The sequence below is a fragment of the Littorina saxatilis genome, linkage group LG9 (genome assembly GCF_037325665.1).
Source record: "Littorina saxatilis isolate snail1 linkage group LG9, US_GU_Lsax_2.0, whole genome shotgun sequence".
NCBI lineage: Eukaryota > Metazoa > Mollusca > Gastropoda > Littorinimorpha > Littorinidae > Littorina > Littorina saxatilis.
In genome coordinates, this window is record NC_090253.1 from 38225820 (window position 1) to 38246108 (window position 20289).

Genomic DNA, 20289 nt, shown 5'->3' on the forward strand with positions numbered 1-20289 from the left:
TATCTAAAAGGGAAAGAAAAAACCAAGTCAATATAACACTTACCTCGACAGTACTATTCTTGCACATTATCTATTATAGGCCGAAAAAATTGGACAAAACGCTGCGTGGGTACAATTATCTCCCATAACCATGCGCCACCGTGGATCCCAAGCACTGTCTGAGTGCTTCCCCCTTACAGGATGTAGGTGGCGCGTCCTCTTTCTTTTTTCGCGCGTGACAGTAGGCTGTGTTTCTGCTGCGCTCCCGGATTATTTTGGATTCTAGAGTCTTCTTTTCTGTGTGGATTACCACCTGTTGGATTTTTGTGTGTTATTCCACTTCTGGCTTGAGGCTACGTTGTTTTTCTTCCAACTTGTGCCTCCGTTGTTGTGTGGCGGACTCGGCGTGCCTACCGTCCTACTTCGTGGTGACCGGTCGTCTGCTTCTCGTTTCGCCTCATTCACTTGAGTATTGACCTAATTTTCTTTGAATTTTGTTAATTCTCGATTTTTTAAGGGTACGTACAGGGCGAGGTAGGATGTCTCGTCTTGTTTTGGGCTCTGGTTCTACGGAACCAGAGTCTGCCGGGGGCAACCCTTCTCCGGGCGCACAGCGTCATGTTTTGCGCACGGACAGGGGGACCTTTCGGCGCTCCGACTCTCCCTCCCCAAACGCTTTGCGTTTGCGGCGAGGGAGGGCGGAGAAAGCCTGTTTGAGCAAGCTCAATGCGAGCTTGCTCAAACAGGCTGGGCTTGAACCTGGGACTTCGGGCGGGGCTGCGCCGTCGAAGGTTCGGGGAAGGTCGAGGGGAAAGAAAAAGCGTCTTTCTCCTTCTCCTTCCGTGGAACACGCTTCCCCCCCTTCGACGCCGTTGTCCGGCCCTCAGTCTCAGGCTTCAGCTCCTCCCGGTTTCAAGCCTGGGGGGAAGGTTTCCTTCTCCTCCCTGGCTCGAATCCGGGGGCGGGTCGATTCCCAACCCTCTTTGGGGGTTGGTGAATCTGATCTAGGGGCTACGGGAGAGACTCAGGTTTCGACTTCTTTCTTTTCCGGTGCCTCTCCTGTGCCCTCCTCGGTTTCCACCGCTGTGGAAGCCAGGAGGGACACGGGTCCTCCTCTGAACTCCCTCGCTGGGTCGTCTACTGCTGTTTCGACAGTAGTCTCGGACTCATGGGGGGGGAGATCGGAGGAGATGACGGGGTCTATGAATTCCCTCCCCGCTGGGGTTGGGATGCGAATTGACCCCGTTCAGGGCGGTCCTGTGGGGGCAGGGGTTTCAGGCATCGTGCCTACGACCACTGCTACTACGGTTCCCTCTGACGTCCGTGTGACTGGTGGCTGTCCCTCTATGAAACGCTCCGGCCGACTAGTTACTGGACGTGGAGGTGTTCGACAGAACGTGGTACTTCTGTCGAATGGTCAGGGCGACGGGAACATTGTTTCTGTTGCTCAAACCGACACCTCCGACCGGACCGTCTTGACCCCACGCCATTCCTTAGCGTCTGGTGTTCGGGTGACGGATGGTCCGGACCAAGGGTCCGGAACGGTCCAGGCTTACGGGTCGGGATCGAACCGGACCCACGGGTCCCGACTGGACTTGACCTCCGGGTTTGGTCCGGACGGGACCCATGGTACGGGACCGTACCGGACCTTAGGGTCCGGTGCGGGACAGTACCTCTGGCCCTTGCCGGACCCCCGGACCTACGGGTCCGGATGGTACGGTACGGGACCAGTGGTCCGGTCGGGACCGGACCACCCGACCACCTCTGTTGGTCCGGGTGGTCTGGCACCGAACCGGAACACACCGGACCACCGGACCTACGGGTCCGGATGGTACGGTACGGGACCAGTGGTCCGGTCGGGACCGGACCACCCGACCACCTCTGTTGGTCCGGGTGGTCTGGCACCGAACCGGAACACACCGGACCACCGGACCTACGGGTCCGGATGGTACTGTGTTTCCACGTCCGGACCGAACCACCCGAACACTTTTGTGGGTACGGATGGTTCTGTGCCGAATGGGACCTCCGGATGGTACGGGACCGGACCGGACCACCGGACCGGACCGGACCACCGGAACACCGGACCACTCGACCGGACCGGACCGGACCACCGGAACACCGGACCACCCGACCGGACCGGATCGGCACCCCCGACCGGACCGGACCATTTCTTTTCTGATCAGACCCGATGGGTCCCTGTTCAGTCTATAAATGGCGGGGGTTCGTTGGCTGGACTGACCCAACAGTCGCAGGGTTTTTGTTGTTCTCTCCCTTCGGCTGCTGGAGACGTTTCGTCTTTGGGGCAGGGGTCTTCGCGGCCTCTTGCTTCAGTGGGCGTTTCGTCACAGTCTACTTCATCACTTTCGGCTCCTCCCCCTCAAGCTTCCTACACTCCTGCTGTTGAGGAGTTGTCGGGAAGTGAAGAGGAGAGTGAGTCAGAGGACGATGGGGAGGAGGATCAGGGTCGCCCTGAGGTTAACACTGATCCTCTACCCTTGCCGGTTTCTGATGGAACTTCCGAAGCTATGCTTCGTACTTTCCAACAGTACATGACAGACATCACGCGGCGTCTTGACGCCACGGATGCCTCTCTTAAGCGTCTGTCGTCTAGTGTTCCCAACCCTTCGGTTGACACACAGGACGTGGAGTCTGAGGACGAGAGGCAGGAGGCTCTCCCTCGCACAGCTAGAAGGACGTTTGAACAGTTTCAGGACGTCCTTCCCTCCGACGCCCTCTCGTCCTTGGAGTCCGCTTCGGCCCGGGCGCGGGAGGCACACGCCGCGTCTGCCGGCGGCTCGTTTTATGAACGATCCGGCCGCCAGCAATTCGCGTTCCACCCTAGTCTTAGTGCCACGGTGGAAGCGGCAGCACATCGCCTGAGGAGTACAGATTCACGTGCGAACGCGACCTATGTTCCTCGGGAGGACGCGGATTCAGTGCCGTGCTTTCCTTCGGGAGGCGCACCTCCACTGTTTCCTCGTGTCCAATCTGTTTCGTCCCTCCCTTTTCCCTTTGACTCTCGAACTCTCCCTTTCCAGACTTCGAGTGTTCAGGGTGGGGCTGACGGTGATGTGTTCGTTGGGGAGGTGCCTTCGGTCAAGAAGGTGGAACTGAGCTCTGCTTCGTTCCACAATCTTGAGGCCACCGTTTCTTCCATTGTCGAGGCCCAATCACAGGCCTTGACATGGATGAGCACGCTGTCCACACTGTTGGACCCTCCCGATCGGGCAGAGTCCGATTCCACTCGGGTCCTTGACACGGTTCGAGTGGATCGGGCTTTGCATGCCGTGCGATCGTGCGTGACGACTGCGGCAGAATTGGCCATTGGAACACGGGTCCACTTGTTGGCCCTGTTCCGTGATCATTTTCTGGCTACTTCTTTAGTGCCTCCGGATATGAGGAAGAGTCTGAGGAACACGTTTCCTCAGCCTTCTTCCCTTTTTCATCCGGGCACTGTCCGTTCTGTGGTGGAGTCCACACGCCAGAGGAACACTGATTCTCTGATGGTTGGCCTCGCTGCTTCGGCGACGTCGGCGGGGAGTAAGAGAAGTGCTACAGTCACCTCCAGCTCCCAGCCTCAGAAGAAGAAGAAGAAGAAGCCAGTTTCACTGCCTCCTTCTTCCTCCTCTCAGGCGCCTGTCGCGTTCCCCCCTGCGGCCCCGGCTTCTCGTGCTCCCAAGCGTAAGAAGAAGGGTGCTCAGACAGGTAAGGGTAAGCAGCACCACCAGGGGGGTGGTCGCAAGCCTGCGCCTGCCCGCCAGCAGAATTTTCAGTGAGTCCCGGCCCTACGTTGACGCCCCCTCAAGTTGCCCCTCTTTCGTCCGTCGGTTCCCTTTTTCGGGCCCGCGACATGTGGGGCAGACTGGTCTCCAACCAGTTTATCTTGAGGGTGGTGGGGTCGGGGTTTTCTCTACCGCTGTCGTCACAACCTCCATTGTCCGCTCTACCTTTGACGTTCCCCCCTCCTCGAGACCCTGCCAGATGGCAGGCTCTTCAAGACGAGGTGAACTCGTTGGTCGAGAAGAAGGCTGTCTACCCCCTTTCTCAGCCTTCTCCGGGGTTCTACTCCCGCCTGTTCACCGTCCCCAAAAAGGACGGCAGGTTCAGGCCGGTGTTGGACCTCTCCACCTTGAACTTGTACCTTCGCAGGTGCAAGTTCAAGATGGAAACCCCTTCGTCGGTCCGGTTGGCCATCCGGCCAAACGATTGGGCCACGTCTGTGGACCTCCAGGATGCTTACTTCCACATCCTGGTGGCCCCGGGGTACCGACATCTGCTCCGGTTTGTTTGGGAGGGCACAGTGTTCGAGTTTCGGGCCCTCCCATTCGGCCTGTCCTTGGCCCCGCTGATTTTTACAAAGGTGGTCAAGGAGCTGGCGGCGTTGGTCAGAGCTCAGGGTGTGCGTCTGCGTCAATATTTGGACGATTGGCTCACCCTGGCCCAGTCTCGCGATCAATGCCTCCAACACACCCGGCAGGTCCTGGAACGGACCCATGCTTTGGGGTTCCAGATACAGTGGCACAAGTCAGACCTCGTGCCAGCCCAGCAGTTTTGCTACTTGGGGATGGCGTTCGACACAGTGCTTTACACTGTGTCTCCCTCCCCGGACAGAATCCTCTCCCTGAGGCGAAAGATCCTCTCCATTCAGGCTTGCCGCGCTGTTCCTCACAGGCGGCTGGCGGAACTGTTGGGTTCCATGGAGTCTGTCGCTCTGCTGCTGCCCCTTGCAAGGCTACACAAACGTCCCCTGCAACGGGCAGTAGCAGATCGGACTTCCAGGCCTCTCGATTACACCGAGTTGGTCCAGATCGGGCCTTGGTTTCACGAGGCTGTAGTCCAATGGCTGGACCCGATCTGGCTCAACTCTGCGGTGCCTATCCAACCGAGACGGCCGTCTCTCTTCCTGTACACCGACGCTTCTACGCGGGGTTGGGGGGCCCACCTGGACCTGCACGAGGCCCAGGGGGTCTGGACCCAGGAGGAGTCCCTCCTACACATCAACTTTCTAGAGTTGGAGGCGGTTCGTCGGGCTCTGCTGGAGTTTCGCCTCCTGATTCGGGATCAGGATGTGTTGGTCCACGGGGACAACACCACATGCCTAGCTTACCTTCGCCACCAGGGGGGCACCAATTCTCGGTCCCTCTCCCTGTTAGCGGAGGAGATTCTGCTCTGGTGCCAGACCAATCAGGTCCGGATGTCAGTCCAATTCGTTCCGGGGAAACTGAACGCCCTGGCCGACATTCTCAGTCGGGGCGATCAGGTTCTCCCCACAGAATGGACCATCGCTCACAACGTTCTACGGCGTCTGTGGGCAAGGTGGGACCGTCCTCTGATCGATCTGTTCGCAACTCGATTCAGCGCTCGGCTTCCCAGGTACGTCAGCCCCTTTCGAGACACGAATGCGTTCCACGTGGACGCATTCACTCTCTCGTGGAGGCTCCTCGATGCTTACGCCTATCCCCCGACATCTCTGATTCCGAGGGTACTGGCAAAGTATCTGCAGGAACGGCCAAGACTGATTTTGGTCGCGCCTTACTGGCCAACAGCTCCGTGGTTTCCAGATCTTCGCGGTCTCACCCACGTAGACCCTCTACCTCTGAATCTGGACGGGGGAAGTCTGCTCCAGCCTCGATCAGGCCTCCCTCATCCACGTCCAGAGAGTCTGTGCTTGACCGCATGGCTCTTGTGCGCTCCAAACTGCTTGCACTAGGATTGCACAAGAGTTCAGTAGAGTTTTCCTTGAACGCTAAGAGGCGATCAACTAATCAGCTCTATGACTTACGCTGGAGAGCTTGGGCCTCCTTCGCCTTGTCCAAGGGGATAAAGCCGCTTTATCCCTCAACACAGGACTTGGCCAACTTCCTGGTGGAAGTGTATCAAAAGAAGAGTCTTTCTTCTAAGACTCTTCTTGGATACAAATCTGCCATCACTTCCACGATTGCGGCTGCTACTGGTCGCAGACCTGAACACTTGATCAGTTCCTCCCTCATTGCTAATGTCCTTTCGGGTATTAGCAATGCAGCGGTGTCTAAACCTCGGGTTTCATTTCCCAAGTGGGATGTCTTCCTGGTTCTCAAACTCCTGCGTAGCAAGGAGTTTGAACCCCTGGCAGGCATTAGTATCAAGTTCCTGACTTTTAAGACTGTGTTCCTCATCGCTTTAGCCACTTGCCGTAGACTCAGTGGTATTCAAGCTTTGAGTGGCCTGGAATTTGACATTGAGTTCACCACACATCAGGTGACGTTGGCTTTCCTACCAGACTTTCGAGCCAAGAATCAGAATGCCTCGGAGTTGTCCAAACCAGTAGTCATTCAAGCCTTGGCTCCCACTCTTGAACATGATGACCCTGATCGCTTCCTCTGCCCAGTACGTGCCCTTAGAGTGTACCTGGATAGAACACGTAGCTTTCGGTCTTCTAAGCGGTCACTGTTTGTCTCGCTTAATCCGAAGTACCAATCGGATATTTCTAGACAAACTTTAGCTCGTTGGCTGACCTTGCTTATCAAACAGGCTTATGTTCATGCTCAAGTGGATGTGGTCCCTGACATCAGGGCACACGAGATTCGGGCTATCGGCTCCTCGTTGGCGCACGTGCGGGGTGCCTCGCTCCAAAGCATAATGGCGGTCGCGTTCTGGAAGACTCCAGCCACGTTTATTAACCACTATATGCGAGACTTTTCCAGTCTCAGGCTTGACCAGTCGTATGGCATTGCCAAAGCAGTGGTTGCCAGCATGGTCACGTCAGTCTAAGGTATTTTTCTTGGGTATATTTTCTTTTACAGTAGTACTGTTCGAAAATTGCCTGGGTATCTTAATCCTTGGATTTAAGTGATTTTGATTAAGGAGTTTAATACTCTACATATCACCCTCACACCACTCTGGTATTCTGTGCAAGAATAGTACTGTCGAGGTAAGTGTTATATTGACTGTAAGGCTTCTTTTTAAGCCTACTGTCTATATGATACTTACCGAGACAGTACTATTAGAGTTTCCCTCCCGCCTCCCCTCTTGATATGTTATGGGCTTTTTGAGGGTCTGCAGCTCATAAAGAAAGAGGACGCGCCACCTACATCCTGTAAGGGGGAAGCACTCAGACAGTGCTTGGGATCCACGGTGGCGCATGGTTATGGGAGATAATTGTACCCACGCAGCGTTTTGTCCAATTTTTTCGGCCTATAATAGATAATGTGCAAGAATAGTACTGTCTCGGTAAGTATCATATAGACAGTAGGCTTAAAAAGAAGCCTTACATTTAGAACTAGAATTACATTGTGTATACTCAAAGCTATACATCCTGGCGTGTGTTACTACCATCATCATGTGCATGGTGTTTCTTTTCTTCAGATCGTGGTCGCCTAATGGCACGCTACTGTTTGGAGTTCCAGACCATGAAACTCCTCTCAGAGCTTCCATTGAAGAGCTCTTTGGAACATCTGGTATGTCTACTTTGTTTGTATGATGTTTTCTCATTCTTTGGCGCAGCTGTTTCAAAGATTTCTGACCAGGTGACATTTTGAAGAAGGTCACCAATGCAGTTGATAAACACGTAAACAATGATCAAAAACAAAAAGGAGAACAGTGAGATGTATTCTAGAATATTTATGATCTTTCGTGAAAGCAGCACCTGGTGGGTTAAGGGTGGAGATTTTTCCGATCTCCCAGGTCAACTATGTGCAGACTTGCCTTATCCCCCTTCGTGTGTACATACAAGCACAAGACCAAGTGCGCACGGAAAAGATCCTGTAATCCATGTCAGAGTTCGGTGGATTATAGTAACACAAAAATACCCAGCATGCTTCCCCCGAAATCGGCATATGCTGCCTGAATGGTGGGGTAAAAACGGTCATACACATAGAAATCCACTCGTGCAAAAACATGAGTGTACGTGGGAGTTTCAGCCCATAAACGAAGAAGAAGAAGTCTCCCTCATTTTTGACTCACATGCGAAGCAAAAGTGAGTCTATGTACTCACCCGAGTCGTCCGTCCGTCCGTCCGTCCGGCCGGCCGTCCGTCCGGCCGTCCGGCCGTCCGGAAAACTTTAACGTTGGATATTTCTTGGACACTATTCAGTCTATCAGTACCAAATTTGGCAAGATGGTGTATGATGACAAGGCCCCAAAAAACATACATAGCATCTTGACCTTGCTTCAAGGTCAAGGTCGCAGGGGCCATAAATGTTGCCTAAAAAACAGCTATTTTTCACATTTTTCCCATTTTCTCTGAAGTTTTTGAGATTCAATACCTCACCTATATATGATATATAGGGCAAAGTAAGCCCCATCTTTTGATACCAGTTTGGTTTACCTTGCTTCAAGGTCAAGGTCACAGGAGTTCTTCAAAGTTGGATTGTATACATATTTTGAAGTGACCTTGACCCTGAACTATGGAAGATAACTGTTTCAAACTTAAAAATTATGTGGGGCACATGTTATGCTTTCATCATGAGACACATTTGGTCACATATGATCAAGGTCAAGGTCACTTTGACCCTTATGAAATGTGCAGACATGGGATTCTTCCGTAAAATTACGGAATTCCGTAAATTTTTAGGCTCCAGGGATCATTCTTGAGATTCGTGCAAATCCGCTGAGAAAATGTTGGGGTATATGTAGGTAAAGACCCAAGTTTTTCGGCCGGTCCGCTGATCGCGACGCTCCATTCCATACTATTCTTGAACGGTTGGTTCCTAAAACGGTCAGACTGTTGCTGGTCGATCCGTATGGGAACGCGCTCTGTGTCTTTGTCTCCTACAGTCACCGTTTCAACGTAGCTATCGGGGATTCAGTATAAGCTAAAGCATACCGTATGAGAATGATTCGGCGCCATTTTTACATCGCTTCGAGCCACTTGCCAAAATGATGAGGAAGCTAAAGCGAGACGAAACCGTTCTATCCCGGGAAATTGACCAGCAGAAGTACAAGAAAAATCTCTGGAGATTCGACTGGCTCGATGAAGTTGTATCATTGAGCTGGAAATACGAGAAAGGCCAGAAGACACAAGACGTGAAACTGAAAGTTGGCGATGCTTTTGCTAAAATCAACTTGCCGGGAAAAGCTTAGTGCACTTTGTGCAACGATGTTAATGTTATCAACTACGGTTCCAATGGAAAGACTGCCCTCAAAAGCCACTTGAAAAGCAACAAGCACCTGACTATCCTGAAAACCCAGTCGGGTAATCAGTCACTGGGGTCGTTTGGCACCGACAAGGTAAGAAGAACATTGAAACCACACCGTCACACGCCACCACCCCACCCCCGCCTCTCTCTCTCTCTCTCTCTCTCTCTCTCTCTCTCTCTCTCTCTCTCTCTCTCTCTCTCTCTCTCTCTCTCTTTCTCCTCCTTATTTTGAGTCTTAGCGTAAAATTAGTTTGAGAAACATGGGAAGGAAGAGAAAGGGAGGGGGGGGGGGGGGGCTATGATTAAGCTGAAATATGCATTTCAGGGCCATTTTTGTGTGTCTAAAATACTAAAAACCTTCAGCTTCTGGGGGATTCGCCCCCAGACCCCGACCAGGGGCGTTGCCCCTGGACCCTACTGGGGGCCTTCTGCGGCCCCCAGACCCCCACTTTTTTTTTCCTTAATTATCACTTTTTCTGAATCCCATGTCTGCATGGTAGAAAGAGCCAATAAGCACCATTGTACTTCCTATGTCTTGAATTAACAGCTTTGTGTTGCATGACCTTGGATGACCTTGACCTTGGGTCAAGGTCACATGTATTTTGGTAGGAAAAATGTGTAAAGCATGTGAGTCGTATGGGCTTTGCCCTTCTTGTTGATGATGTTACAGATGAAGGTCATCTCCAGTTGCTCAGAGTTCCAGGACGTTCAGTTACGCACCAGCGAGAAGAAAACCCTTAACACATTGAACAAGAACAAGCATCAGGAAACGATCAGGTCTCATCTTCCTATCACTTTACACACTTTCTACTATACAGTGGAACCCCCCTTTAAGACTTGCAAAAGTATGTGAGAAAATCAGGTCTTAAAAAGGAGGGAGTCTAATATAAAATGGGGGTAAATTTACAGGGGTTGTGGACAGAAAATGTGAGAAAATCAGGTCTTAAAAAGGAGGGAGTCTAATATAAAATAGGGGTAAATTTACAGAGGTTGTGGACAGAAAATGTGAGAAAATCAGGTCTTAAAAAGGAGGGAGTCTAATATAAAATGGGGGTAAATTTACAGAGGTTGTGGACAGAAAATGTGAGAAAATCAGGTCTCAAAAAGGAGGGAGTCTAAAATAAAATGGGGGTAAATTTACAGAGGTTGTGGACAGAAAATGTGAGAAAATCAGGTCTGAAAAAGGAGGGAGTCTAATATAAAATGGGGGTAAATTTACAGAGGTTGTGGACAGAAAATGTGAGAAAACAGGGTCTGAAATTGGGGGGTCAAAATGGGGGTTCCACTGTAATAAGACATGACAGAAAAGCAACACCCGAGTGTTACGTTTGTACTTCTACCTAGAAAGGTCTTTGAGATGCGATTTCAGATTTTCTTCTTCTTTTTCTGGTGCCTTCCTCTGGGCTTTGTTTCTTCTTCAAAACTATGGTGTGTCCAAGCGTACATTTATCAAGCCATGTTCCCTTTGTTTGACTTTTGTACATTCACTGATAAATCTTGAGGTATCGTATTACTAAGCTTACTGGTGTTCACTACTGATGAACTTGATTTGTAGGTATCCCATGCAAGGAAAGATCAAAACCAAGCAGATGAAAGTCAACTGGTAAGTGATGTTTTGTTGCAAAAGTGGCATGGACTGGGTGGCCGAGTGGTAACGCACTTGGGCTCGGAATCGAGAGGTTGCGTGTTCGACCCTGGGTCGGGCCGCTATTTTCTCCCCCCTTTCCTAACCTAGATGGTGGGTTCAAGTGCTAGTCTTTCGGATGAGACGAAAAACCGAGGTCCCTTCGTGTACACTATATTGGGGTGTGCACGTTAAAGATCCCACGATTGACAAAAGGGTCTTTCCTGGCAAAATTGTATAGGCATAGATAAAAATGTCCATCAAATACCCGTGTGACTTGGAATAAAGGCCGCGAAAGGTGAACATTCGCCTAACAGGCTTGAGGTTTGCTGGTCGATGTGAATGCGTGATATATTGTGTAAAAAATTCCATCTCACACGGCATAAAAGCGCTTTGAACTTCGGATAAGGCGCTATATAAATAAAGAGAATTATTATTATTATTATTATTATTTAATAATTGAGTCAAAACAATCAGTGTTCTTGGGAGGTCTTAGTTATTGTGTTTCTAAATAACTTGTGATTTGTGTAGTCCAACAGTTTATTTGAAGTGAAACTGAAGATAGTGAACCCATACATGTGTGACTGCAGTGTGATAGGCATACACAAACTGGAGGTCTGGGGTGAGGTGTATGAGAAAGTCACCACCCCAACGGGAGCTACCCGCAGTGTTGGATTGATTGAAACTGAGATGTGTTGTGATTTCAACAAATCAGACCCCGCGGTTTGTTCTCTCCCGTTTGTGTGGCACCCACTTTCGCTTCGTGCACCCCAGCCCTGGTATCTCAATAGGTAGAGCACTGGACTTGTGACCCTCAGCCCTGGTATCTCAATAGGTAGAGCACTGGACTTGTGACCCTCAGGTCAGGGGTCCGAATCCAAGCCAGGACAAACATGGGTGAACTTTATGTTATGACACAGACATGGCGTCCATATCCCAACCCCATGTTTCCGCCGCTGCACGTCAAGACTTTGATTAATTTGCCAGTAGTGCAGGTGGCTGACTACACCTGGACATGAATACACCTGGGTAGGGCAACTCTTGTTGGTTCTAGCTCAAGTTTTTCTTGGAGGAAGCAATCCTAATTTTCCCCAGCAGTGGGATGATACAGTAATCAACATGAAAATGAAATGAGGAATGACATGCAACGCTCTTGTGTTTCAGTCTGATGCAGGCGGGGCTGGGCTGTCTCCACTTCCAGGACTACTCCCTATCACAGGATCTCCTCAAGATCTTCAGGGTCGGACAGCGCGTCACCAAGTGTGAGGCATTTTAATGTCTGTCCGCATTTCCTCAAGTATTTGGTTTAAACAAGGTTTTATTCAATTAAACATGATACAATAATAAAATGAGAAACAATAGGGACACGAACTCAAGCGAATACTCACGTATTTGTCTATTTTAGTGTGATAAAAACTTTACAAGCATGGTGAAAACTATTCAGAATACAAATCCCAGTAAAGAGAATTACTGAGGGAAAAAACACACACACAAAAAACACACAAAAACCAAGTGGCTAGTTAGTTAATGATATGGAATTATAGATAACATGGTGTTCCCGAGTTTGAACGTGATGGCTTTTCTGATATTATCAGGCCTAATGGAGTTGCAGTGGCTGGGAGTGGACTACACAACACTACTGCACACCATCCAGCTGTGCAAGGCCTTCAAGGCCAGACTCTGGCCCGACTCCAAGCATGTGTCACGCCAGCTGGAGGGGATCGGTGAGTGACACTGACATAGCGCTGTAGAATGAGTAATGCTGTCATTTTAGTCACGGTAGTGTTTTGACTTCAGGGTTATTGTTCTAAGTGTCAGCAGTCATCAAATTGCGGCAACTTACTTGACATCGCCAAAAGCTTTGCCATCATTTCGGCAAAATTGCCAAACTGTCCGGGTTTGTTTTTTTACTCCAAGGACTGCCTGAAACTTCTTAAAAATGGCTGAAACCTTTGTGGCCATTGCGGGTTATTTTCCAAAGAAAATAAATCCTAGCAACAGCCCTGTAAACCACTAAATTTGATAACAAACATATTCTCTAGCTCTCTCTCTCTCTCTATTCAATTTTCTCTCTCTGTGTGCAGGACCCACCATTTCCCAGGCGCTGGAGACAGCTGGATTGACATCCTTCCAGTCACTGGAAGCAGCCCCACCTCAGCAGCTTGAGATGGTCAGTCTGGGTCATCATCAATTTTGCGGTGAAAGCATACATGCATTTGGTTGTGCCGGAAGATTGCAATTTGATAAGTGTTTCAGAAGAAAATTAAGGCCTGAAGCAAGGAAAATCAATGTAAGAGTAACAATCACCTGATGACCAATGGTGTTGGTTACATACACCAATGTCAGGTTTCAAATTCAGTTAGTCTGTGGCACAAGACAAAATCATGAGAAAATATGCCCAAATAGACGAAGTTTTGAAATAACTCTGTCACTGCTACATGACCGTTCGGCAGAGTTATGCCGCTTGAAGCTCGGACAAATATATCGACTTCCGCTTGCGGCCAACATGTGCTAGAGGTAAACAAGCAAGGAGAGACGAGAGATATTGGTTTAAACATGATGCGCTGCCCTTGGGGAAAGTGCAATTCTCATAGTCGATACCCTGCGTGCGTATGTAACGTCAGTTTCTTCCCATTTGTGAGAGAGGGTGTGTTTCAAACAGGTGTACAGGAAACATGTGATGTTTGTCCGAATAAAGCAAGGCTACTTATGTTTTCACAACCCATACAAACCTGAGTTAATTCCGGAATTTGTCTATTGTGCTCTTTACCAACCCCCACCTGGTGCACTTACCTTGATCGTGGTGTGGGGGCTTGCGTGCCTTGACAACCTCCGGAGCTATGTCGGCGGGGACCTCGTGTCCCTGGTAGGTCCAACCATGCCGAACAGATCCGCGTGAGGTAGAGGCCAGACTAAAATGTGTACCCTGGTCCTCCAGGTTGGGGGTTCAGCTTAGGGCCAACAACTCTAACTGGTAAAACCGAGTGAGTTACAGAAACAGCGACAAAGGAAAACAACACTGATGCCTTTGTCGCTGCCCTACACGCCACCAGGCGTGAAAGGCAGTAAGTAAGTAAGTAAGTAAGCTCTTTACCAAGTGGAGGGGTGAGAGGAAAAGAATGACAGACCAAAGTAGCTAGACCAGGTCCATGACAAAACTGTTCAGTTCTTTTGAGAGCTGTTCTTGCACAAACCCAGCACATTTCTGATACAGTTATGTTATGGAGCAAATCCAATCAGTGTCTTCACTACAGGAAGCTAAAACAGACCTCAATTTGTCAGTGAAAAGTGAGCTTGCTAACAGGTGATTTGTGCTGTTGCAGGTTGTGAACAGACATCCACCGTTTGGCAGCAGAGTGCGCGATGCTGTCAGCCATCTACCTCGCTATGAGCTCATCATACAGCAAGTTAGCAGATTTTTCATTTTTTTCTTCTTTTTTTTTTGGGGGGGGGGGGGGGGATACAGTAGGCTAAGAAGAGACAGTGGGATGAATGGAGGGAAGCTAGGTTTATCCAAAAAAGACAACTGATTGGTAGCAAGACAGAAAGTTCAACAGTGTCTGAAAGGTATACAGAAAACTTGAGAGAGTCAGGGAAGGGGAGGGAGGAGGGAATAAACAGGACCCCTCACCCGGCATACAAAATAGGAGTAAGGAAAAGAAGAGATACCAGAGTGTCAGTGTGTATCCATCCAAAAGCTGCAGTTTGTTGGTATGTATCCCTGAGTAAATCTGTCCAAAAAAGATAACTCATTAACTGAATAATCAATTAATAAATGACACAATCTCAGAGCTGTTGTTTCAAGTTATCATTGGACTGATCTCATGATCTGTGAATGCTGAGAACCAGCCTATCCCACATATAAAGCACTTCTGTTTTTCCATGTGCAGGCCAAGAAGCATGCAGCAAGCTCGGCACAGATTGTCATCAGTGTGTCCATGCTGAATGCAGAGGAAGTGAGAGTTTCATCCACATGCGGCCCTGATCACCAGATTGTGGTTCTTGTTGGAGATGATGACAACAGTGTTGTTTTCAAGTGGAGACTCTCGTCAGTGCATTCTTGTGGAGCATTATAATTGACACGTTTGGGTCATGATGTGTGCCAACTCCAAAATCAATGAAAACTTGTTTTCCTTTTATGTTATCATCAAAATCGCTTTTGACTTCTTGACTAGATTTGTTTTCATTAAATTTTAATTTCATTTCTAATGATTACACTAACACTTTGTGTTGATCATATAGGTTACAAATATGACTCTCAAAGACCCCCTCATGTGTGTGTGTGTATGTGTGCGTGCACATATATTCCACATCTGTATTTAAAACCTTAGCATGTGACCTTATTTCTCTGTGTTTCCAGGGACAGAATGTTGTTGTCGCAGACATGGAATCGAAACGTTCATGTGAAGCGTGCAGTGGCAGGTCCAGTGCTTCACGTAGGACTCATCAGCCTTGACTGGGGTTGGTGTCCTTGCATCTATCTCTAGCTTACTGGTATTTCAGAATATACAGTGTGCTGTACCCTGAATGTCCATGATCAAGATAGAGTATGTATATTTAGTTACAGGTGATGGTGTCACATCAAAAACAGCACAATTTTGACAGCAAACCCTGTCATGCTTTAGTAATTTAAGTCTTGCTTTTGGCTGCATCATGTCGGGTTGATAACACTCCAGTCAATGCTTACTTTTCAATTTCTGCGTTGTGTTTTGTTCATTTTTCAGTTGGGCTCGACATCCAGACAGAGTACCAGCCAGCGTACACAACAAGTTTTCATCCACTGGAAGCAAGACAACCACTTGCACAACCAGGTGAGTAGAGTTAAGAGAGAAAGAGAGAGAGTGCAAGAGAGGGAGAGAGAGAATAATCTATGTGTGTGTGTGTGTGTGAGAACGCGAGAGAACATGAAAGAAAGAATGCACGCAAAAGAGCGACGTTATTCCTTACTTTTAACCATCCTGATTTGTTTGTTTGTTTATTTGTTGCTTAACGTCCAGCCGACTACGCAGAGCCATATCAGGACGAGGAAGGGGGGGATGAAGGGGGCCACTTGTCAAGCGATTCCTGTTTACAAATGCACTAACCCATTACTTGTGTCCCAGCAGGCTTTAGTAAAACTAAATTAATACCTACTGGAAGATTACCAGTTTCCAGTATGTTAAAATAGGCTTAACCTATCTACTGCTGGACTTACATCAGAACACTAACAGATTAAACTATACATGAATCGCGAGACAAGCGGCAAGAGAAGAGATTTTTGGAAAAAATACAGGTGAATGAGCAAGAAGGCAGAAAAAAGAAAAGAATTCATGAAGAAAAAGAGAGCATGACAGGAAAGAGGAACCAAAAATCTACCTAACAGCAAACTAGAAAGCTCCTGCGGTTCCAAAAACAGGAGGGGCCTTTAATTTCATAACCGCAGTGCCCCACTGCGGGATTAACCATCCTGAAGAAGGCTGCGACGAACTGTTGAAATATTGATTAAGAACGTACCAAACCTGGTTACTGTTGTGTTCTCTTTTTGTTTAAATGAAAACAGTTAAGTATAGCTAAAAAGGCAAAATGACCATATTCTCTTCAGGAATTTTAAAACCAATGTTCTCAGTTGAGTCATAAGCTCTTATATACACTGTAATAGCAGTACAGTGGAACCTCACTCTTAAGATCACTTCCCCTTTCAAAAAACCCTGCGGGTTAGGGGGAAGAATTTACCCGATGCTCCCCAGCATGTCGTAAGAGGCGACTAACAGATTCTGTTTCTCCTTTTACCCTTGTTGAGTGTTTCTTGTATAGAGTATAGTCAATGTTAAAGATCCCACGATTGACAAAAGGGTCTTTCCTGGCAAAATTGTATAGGCGTAGATAAAAATGTCCACCAAAATACCCGTGTGACCTGGAATAATAGGCCGTGAAAGGTGGATGCAGCGCCTAAAGGCAGTCGATCTACTGGCCGATGTGAATGCGTGATATATTGTGTAAAAAATTCCATCTCACACGGCATTAATAGGTAACATGCGCCTTGAGTCGCCTTGTGTGGTGAGATACGTGCGCGATATAAATCCTCGTAAATAAATAAATAAATAAATAAATGTTTGTAAAGATTTTAGTCAAGCGGTATGTAAGAAATGTTAAGTCCTTTGTACTGGAAACTTGCATTCTCCCAGTAAGGTCATATATTGTACTACGTTGCAAGCCCATGGAGCAAATTTTTGATTAGTGCTTTTGTGAACAAGAAACGACAGGCGCTGTGGCGTGGTGGTAAGACGTCGGCCTCCAAAGCGGAAGGTCGAGGGTTCGAATCCCGGCCGCGGCCGCCTGGTGGGTTAAGTGTGGAGATTTTTCCGATCTCCCAGGTCAACTTATGTGCAGACCTGCTAGTGGCTTATCCCCCTTCGTGTGTACACGCAAGCACAAGACCAAGTGCGCACGAAAAAGATCCTGTAATCCATGTCAGAGTTCGGTGGGTTATAGAAACACGAAAATACCCAGCATGCTTCCTCCGAAAGCGGCGTATGGCTGCCTAAATGGCGGGGTAAAAACGGTCATACACGTAAAATTCCACTCGTGCAAAAACACGAGTGTACGTGGGAGTTTCAGCCCACGAACGCAGAAGAAGAAGAAGAAGAAGAACAAGAACAAGAAACAATTAACAAGTTGCTCTATCCCATCTGCCCCCCCTTTCCTCGTCGCGATATAACCTTCGTGGTTGAAAACGACGTTAAACACCAAATAAACAAAATAAACAAATCTCCTTTTAAAACCTTTGCCTTTTCAGATTTTCTGTTCATAACCACTGTCAATTTACCCCCATTTTAAGACTCATCTTCTTACGACCTCACTTTCTCAGACATTTTGAGGTCTAGGGAGTTCCACTGTGATCAATTTACTGAAGACATTTTCCGCGTCTATATCAAGCAGGAACAGGCACAGCGCAGCAGAACAAGAGTGGTAGAGCTGCAGCCAAGGAAACAAAGGAACAGTCAGCGCAAGGCAAGCAGAGCGCCAAGAACAAAGGAAGCAAGATGGGCGACAAGATACAGCAGCAGATTGATGTCATGCACAACAGACTTCAGCAGTTTCAGCGCACACTCCCCCAAACAGTGGAGAAGCTGAATCATGACAGAAATGGTTAGTTTTCTGTAAGATGTTTACTCTGCTTGTCCCTGTACTTTAAACAGAACGTGTACAGACTATGACTTTTTAATGTTATTTTGTTTGTAGACTGTGGGGAAGCTGAATCATGTCAGAAATGGTTAGTTTTCTGTTAGATGTTTACTCTGCAGATTTGCTTGTCCCTGTGCTTCAAACAGAATGTGTACAGACCATGACTTTTTAATGTTATTTTGTGTAATTCGATTGAGGTGTTCATTTTGTAAAATGATGTCTGGTAAAGGTGAGTGTATCCAAACAAGAAATCATTAGCACAGAGAAATGTTGAATTTTTCTGTAATTTTATGTACAAAAGAATGATGAATCTTCCAACACCAAGATATAGTGTTACGGGTGAATCATTGTTAAAATGTTGTTTTCAAATCCCTGCATGCTGCATGTTTCCAAAAGAAATCAGGTCATTTGTAAAATGTATTTTGATCTAGCTGGTTCTATAGAATATTAGTAATGTTATGTCCGACATCATAATTGTGTTGTTCTCCAACTGCGTTTGCTTGAGTTTGTGTCCCTATTTAATCACATATTCTTACTCCAATTCTTATGAATGCATTGACTTTAGTCCCACATGCTAGATGTCGAAAAACCTCAAATTACCTGCCCTTAGTAGGGTGGTAACCAAGCTAAAAGCGACGCCATAGCCGTTGCTATGGCCTGACCTTGCTCGGTTACCCATAACACCCTGCGCACCACGTGAGCGCCCGCATCCGTAATAATCATTCTCGACTTTCGACAACACACGGTGGACGTGTCCGAATTTCGCTCTCACTTTTGGCCTTCACATGCCGGTTCTTGGGGGTCTACCTGTCCGTCTACCTTTTGGTGAGATCTTTCTTGTTTATGTTTGGTATAAATGTTGATAGCTTTGTGTTGAACACGCACGCAGACGTTTTTTGAGTCACTTGAGAAAAAGTGACTCTATGTAATCGGTCAGTGTTAGTCTGTCCGGCCGGCCGTCCGGCCGGCCGTCCGTAGACACCACCTTAACGTTGGACTTTTCTCGGAAACTATCAAAGCGATCGGGCTCATATTTTGTTTAGTCGTGACCTCCAATGACCTCTACACTTTAACGATGGTTTCGTTGACCTTTGACCTTTTTCAAGGTCACAGGTCAGCGTCAAAGGAAAAATTAGACATTTTATATCTTTGACAAAGTATCTCGGAAACTATCAAAGCGATCGGGCTCATATTTTGTTTAGTCGTGACCTCCAATGACCTCTACACTTTAACGATGGTTTCGTTGACCTTTGACCTTTTTCAAGGTCACAGGTCAGCGTCAAAGGAAAAATTAGACATTTTATATCTTTGACAAAGTTCATCGGATGTGATTGAAACTTTGTAGGATTATTCTTTACATCAAAGTATTTACATCTGTAGCCTTTTACGAACGTTATCAGAAAAACAAGGGAGATAACTAGCCTTTTCTGTTCGGCAACACACAACTTAACGTTGGGCTTTTCTCGGAAACTATAAAAGTGACCGGGCTCAAATTTTATGTGAACGTGACTCATTGTGTTGTGAATAGCAATTTCTTCCTGTCCATCTGATGCCTCATATAATATTCAGAACTGCGAAAGTGACTCGATCGAGCGTTTGCTCTTCTTGTTGTTCTGGGTGACTGTTTTTCGCCGGTCTTAAAATGGCCGACAACAAAGCTAAACTTGGCGCGAGACTGGAAGGTTACAAGGCTCTTAGCCTGGTTTAGAAAACTATACCTAAGAGTAGCCTAAGAACTTTGATTTGCCTATTATGCGGGTCGTAGATCCGTCATACAGCACTTCTTTTTATGTTCCTATCCCTCCGAGGGCGGGTTCAGTTCTTTCACAGCTCGCTTCCCCTGTTGGGGTTAATCAGCCTTTGGGCTCCTTATAGACTTTTTGTTGGATCGTCGTCGGTGCGACTGATGGGGGGGGGGGGGGGGGGGGTGGCCGTGTGGCTATTCTTTCCCCTTTCTCTGTGTAAGAGGAATCAGTCAATGTCCTCCTTTTGGGGGGACTTAACGATGTTTTGGTCTGTATTCTCAGCTGTTTCAGGCGCGATCGGCGGTTCCCGCCCTCCCGTTCGTCAGCTTCGCACTGTGGTCAAGTGCAAATGGCCTGTTCGGTTCAGCCCGTTTTTTGCCTCTGGTGGCTCTGGGCTGTTCTCGAGCACCCCTTCCTTTTAGGAGGGGGGGCCTGCTCCCTGCCTGCGTCTAACCACTCTGATTACCGCCGGTACTTCACAGTGTGTTACGCAGCCCCCCGCCAATGGGGGGGGATAGGGGGGGTGCTCCTGCGTCGCACCGTCGCCTGGTGCAAACGGCCAGTTCGGTTCAGTCCTTTCTGCCACTGGTAGACTGGGTTGTTCGCGAGCACTCTCTCCTTTGGGAAAGGGGGCCAGCTCCCCGCCTGCTTTGGCCGCTCG

At 48.1% G+C, this 20289-nt stretch overlaps 1 protein-coding gene across 3 annotated transcripts in view; it reads left to right on the forward strand.

Moving 5' to 3' along the window:
* Window positions 1-20289, forward strand: part of LOC138975991 (probable ATP-dependent DNA helicase HFM1) — a 57051-nt gene that overhangs the window by 26113 nt on the left and 10649 nt on the right. For 2 of the 3 annotated variants that reach the window (XM_070348781.1, XM_070348783.1), the window contains exons 20-30: window positions 7324-7415; window positions 9766-9872; window positions 10651-10698; window positions 11884-11981; window positions 12315-12443; window positions 12804-12889; window positions 14043-14126; window positions 14610-14767; window positions 15080-15180; window positions 15444-15530; window positions 17635-17847. In XM_070348781.1, the coding sequence (XP_070204882.1) occupies window positions 7324-7415; window positions 9766-9872; window positions 10651-10698; window positions 11884-11981; window positions 12315-12443; window positions 12804-12889; window positions 14043-14126; window positions 14610-14767; window positions 15080-15180; window positions 15444-15530; window positions 17635-17847 (1203 nt within the window). The remainder of the gene's footprint in view (window positions 1-7323; window positions 7416-9765; window positions 9873-10650; window positions 10699-11883; window positions 11982-12314; window positions 12444-12803; window positions 12890-14042; window positions 14127-14609; window positions 14768-15079; window positions 15181-15443; window positions 15531-17634; window positions 17848-20289) is intronic. The other variant, XM_070348782.1, reaches the window with a different exon arrangement.